Genomic DNA, 4,416 nt, shown 5'->3' with positions numbered 1-4,416 from the left:
GGGGGGCTGGGGATGGGGCCAGATGAGGGGCTAGAGATGGGGCCAAGTTAGAGGCCAGCAGTGGGTCGGGGGCTCCAGTCTTTAGCACTGGCAGGAGAAGCTGGAGGAGATCCCGTTCTCCAGGAGGGACGGACCTGACGCCCTCCTTGTCTGCCCCGTAGGTTCCTCTATGGGAAGAAAGTGGAGGGAACTGCCTTTGTCATCTTCGGGATCCAGGATGGCGAGCAGAGGCTTTCCCTGCCTGAATCCCTCAAGCGCATCCCGGTAGCACCACCCACAGAGGCCTCTTTGATCCCTCCCCCCGTCCCTGCTTCCTCTGAGCCCGCGCCCCTCTCTGAGTCCTCCTCTCCCTTTCCAGATTGAGGATGGCTCAGGGGATGCCGTGCTGAGCCGGAAGGTACTGCTGGACGGGGTGCAGAACCCCCGACCGGAAGACCTGGTGGGGAAGTCTTTGTACGTGTCTGTCACCGTTATCTTGCACTCAGGTGAGGCCCAGTCTGAAGGCCAGGCTCAGGACCATCAAGTGGGCCGGTCTGAGAGGGGAGGCCAGCTCAGAAGAGAAAGCCTAGTCTAAGGAGGGAGGCTCAGAGTGAAAGTAGGGTCCAGTCTGATGGGGTAGGCCCACTCTGAGAGGGGAGGCCAAGTATGAAGGTGAAATCCAGTCTGATGAGGGAGGCAGGGTCAGTATAAACATGGGGTCCGGTCTGATGGGAAAGGCCCAGTATGAAGTGTGTGTCCACTCTGATGAGGGAGGCAGGGCCAGTATAAAGATGGGTCTAGTCTGATGGAGGAGGTGGGGGCAGTATAAAGGTGGGGTCCGGGTTGATGGGGGGCACAGGCCCAGTATGAAGTCTGTGCCCAGTCTGATGGAGGAGGCAAGGCCAGTATAAAGGTGGGGTCCAGTCTGATGGGGGGCATAGGCCCAGTATGAAAGTGGACTCCACTCTGAGGGAAGAGGCCTAGTCTGAAGGTGGGGTCCATTCGGAGGGAGGAGTTCCTATCCTGAAGGGTGGCCCAGGAGCCTACACTCACAGCTGGTCCCCTCAGGCAGTGACATGGTGCAAGCGGAGCGCAGCGGGATCCCCATCGTGACCTCTCCCTACCAGATCCACTTCACCAAGACGCCCAAGTACTTCAAACCAGGAATGCCCTTTGACCTCATGGTGAGACCCAGGGCGGAAAGGGGTCCCACTCCTCCCTTCAGGAACACGGGCCACACCCCTGAGCCTGCCTGAACTTCCCCCACCTCACCCCCATCACAGGTGTTCGTGACGAACCCCGATGGCTCTCCAGCCTACCGAGTCCCCGTGGCAGTCCAGGGCGAGGACGCTGTGCAGTCTCTAACCCAGGCAGACGGCGTGGCCAAACTCAGCATCAACACACACCCCAGCCAGAAGCCTTTGAGAATCACGGTGCGTCTGGGCCCAGCCTCAGAACCCCACCACTGGGAAGACGGCACAGGGGTCCTGGTGTTTGAACAGTGGGGTCCTTCCATTTGCATAGACATATTCTCATCTGCATAGAGGGGTTCTCTCCTGCACAGTGGGATCCTGCCATTTGCATGGAGATATTCTCATCTGCATAGAGGGGTTCTCTCCTGCAGAGTAGGGTCCTGCCATTTGCATAGAGATATTTTCATCTGCATAGAGGGGTTCTCTCCTGCACAGTGGGGTCCTGCTGTCTGCATAGAGGGGTCCACAGTTCCAGGAAACAGGACTCTTCCTCTTGCATGCCCTGCTCCTTCCACTCACACGGAGAAGCACTCCATCCACGCACAGTCTTTCCACTCCCACGGGGGAAGGAGCCTGAATCTCACAAGGAGGGTTGCGCAGTGTTCAGGACAGGCCCATTGTTGTGAGGTGGTCTGAGTTCTCCTGGCTTCTGTGGAAATGGCCCTGTTGCCCCTCACTGGGAGGGAAACAAGTCTCATGACAGCTGTGGAGGTTGCAGATGGCCTCCCGGTCCCTCTGCAGCTCCCAGGCTGGGCACCCCACTTACCCCTCACTGCGCTCAGCATGTGCGTGAATTTCCTGTGGCTGCCGTGACAAATGGCCGCAGCCTAGTGATCTGAAGCAACACACATTTATGGGTCTACAGTTTGGGAGGTCAGAAGTCCTGGCTCTGGGGGAAAGTTTGCTCCCTTGCTTTTTGCAGTGTGGAGAGGGCACCCTAAAGGCTGGCTCATGGCCCCTTCCTCCACCTTTAACGGCAGCAGCAGAGCGTCTTCCAGCGTCTCTCCCTTTCTCTCTGTCTCTGTATCTCTCTCTTTCCCCTTCCTCTCCCCTTCTCTCCCGGCTCTCCTTCTCTCCCTCTTTCTCCCTCTCTCTTTTCTCCTCTTCTTCCCTTCTCCTCCTCATCCTCTTCCCCCTCCTTTTCCTTTATCTCCCTCCCTCTCTCCTCTTACATTTTCTTCTCTCCTCTTCTTCTCCTCCCTCCTCTCTCTCTCTCTCCCTCTCTCTCTCTCCTCTTTCTCTCCCTCTTTGTCTCTCTCTCCTTTCCTCTCTCCCCTGCCCCCCTTAATAAAGACCCTTATGATTACATTAGCTCCACCTACATCATCCGGGATAATGATTCTGTCTCCAGATCCCTCACTTAATCCCATCTGCCAAGTCCCTTTTGTCAAGAAAGGCCACCAATTCCCAGGTCTCAGGGATTCGGGTGTGGGCGTCCTTGGGCGGGGGCCAGCATGCATCCTAATCCCCACCCAGGTGCGCACGAAGAAGCGGGAGCTCTCGGAGGCAGAGCAGGCTACCAGGACCATGGAGGCTCAGCCCTACAGCACCGTGGGCAACTCCAACAATTACCTGCATCTCTCAGTGCCACGTGCAGAGCTCAGACCCGGGGAGACTCTCAACGTCAACTTCCTCCTGCGAATGGACCGTGCCCACGAGGCTAAGATCGGCTACTACACCTACCTGGTCTGTGGCCACCTGGCAACCTCAGCACCCACGCACCGCCCCCCCCCCGCCTCCTCCTTGCTTCTTCTGCACCCCCGGGGCCCCTTCCCCCATCCCGATCCCTCCCTGCGTTCCCTCCCACTCGCCCTCCCCAGCCTGATGCCAGCCTGTCCCCCTAGATCATGAACAAGGGCAAGCTGTTGAAGGTGGGACGCCAGGTGCGAGAGCCTGGCCAGGACCTGGTGGTGCTGCCCCTGTCCATCACCACCGACTTCATCCCTTCCTTCCGCCTGGTGGCGTACTACACGCTGATCGGCGCCAGCGGCCAGAGGGAAGTGGTGGCCGACTCCGTGTGGGTGGACGTCAAGGACACTTGCGTGGGATCAGTAAGTGTGCCCTGGACTCCCTCCCTCCCTCTTTCCCTCTCCCCACTCCTTCTCTCTCTGTCTCCTCTTTCTCTCTCTCTCCCTTTCTCCTTTGCTCTGTCCTTTCTCTCTCTCCTCTTCCTCTCCCTTTCTCTCCTCCCTCTCTGTCTCTCAATTGTCTCCTTTTATTTCTCTTTCCCTCTCTCTTTATCTCTATTTCTGTTTCCTTCTCTCTCCCTCTCTCCTTCTCTTTCTCCCTCTCTCTCCCTTTCTCTATCACTCTCCTTTTCTCTCTCCCTCTCTCTCTCCTTTTCTCTCTCCGTCTCTTTTTCCCTTTCCCTCCCTCTCCCCTCTTTTTCTCCCTCTCTCTCTCCCTTTCTCTCTCTCCCCCCTCTCTCCTTCTCTCTCTTTCTCTCCCTCTCTCTTTCCCTCTCTCTCTCTCTCTCCCTTTCTCTCTCTCCCCCTCTCTCCTTCTCTTTCTTTCCCTCTTTCTCTCCCTCTCTCTTTCCCTCTCTCTCTCTCTTTCTCTCTCTCTATCACTTTCTCTCTCTCTCATTTTCTCTCTCTTTCTCTCCCTCTCTCTTTCCCTCTCCTTCTCTCCCCCCTCACTATCCCTCTCTCTCCGTCTCTCTCTCCCTCTCTTCTTGTCTCTCCCTTTCTTTTTCTCTCTCTCCCTTTCTCTCTTTCCCTCTCTCTCCCTCCCTCTTTCCCTTTCTCTCTCTTTCTCTCTCCCCCGCCACCCCCACGGCTCCCTCCAACCTTTCTGTCGTTCCACTCTACCCCGGAACCCCCTCCATCCCGGGCGCTCCTCTCTCCCAGGGCTGACTTCTTTCTGCATCTCTGCCCTCCCCACAGCTGGTGGTAAAAAGCGGCCAGTCAGAAGACAGGCAGCCTTCACCTGGGCAGCAGATGACCCTGAAGATAGAGGGTGACCACGGGGCCCGGGTGGGACTGGTGGCTGTGGACAAGGGCGTGTTTGTGCTGAATAAGAAGAACAAGCTGACGCAGAGTAAGGTAAGGACCAGTGTCCCAAGGCTGCTGAGATGAGAAGAGGCGGAGGCACAGAGCTGGGGCTGGGGGAGATGGATGGGATTGGAGAGGGCAGTACAGTGGGGGCATGGGCTAAAAGCAGAGATCAGAGCAGACCAGACACA

General features: G+C 57.3%; 1 protein-coding gene across 1 annotated transcript in view; it reads left to right on the top strand.

Annotated features, from left to right (window-relative positions):
* C3 (complement component 3) overlaps positions 1 to 4,416 on the top strand; it is a 60,481-nt gene that overhangs the window by 7,248 nt on the left and 48,817 nt on the right. The window contains exons 8-14 of the mRNA XM_011943629.1: positions 162 to 264; positions 359 to 485; positions 1,048 to 1,163; positions 1,263 to 1,412; positions 2,709 to 2,918; positions 3,077 to 3,283; positions 4,118 to 4,276. Coding sequence (XP_011799019.1) covers positions 162 to 264; positions 359 to 485; positions 1,048 to 1,163; positions 1,263 to 1,412; positions 2,709 to 2,918; positions 3,077 to 3,283; positions 4,118 to 4,276 — 1,072 coding nt within the window. The remainder of the gene's footprint in view (positions 1 to 161; positions 265 to 358; positions 486 to 1,047; positions 1,164 to 1,262; positions 1,413 to 2,708; positions 2,919 to 3,076; positions 3,284 to 4,117; positions 4,277 to 4,416) is intronic.

This window comes from Colobus angolensis, unplaced genomic scaffold (assembly GCF_000951035.1).
Source record: "Colobus angolensis palliatus isolate OR3802 unplaced genomic scaffold, Cang.pa_1.0 Scaffold22, whole genome shotgun sequence".
In the NCBI taxonomy this organism is placed as follows: Eukaryota; Metazoa; Chordata; class Mammalia; order Primates; family Cercopithecidae; genus Colobus; species Colobus angolensis.
The sequence above is the reverse complement of the archived record's forward strand: the minus strand, read 5'-3'. Positions and strand labels throughout refer to the sequence as shown.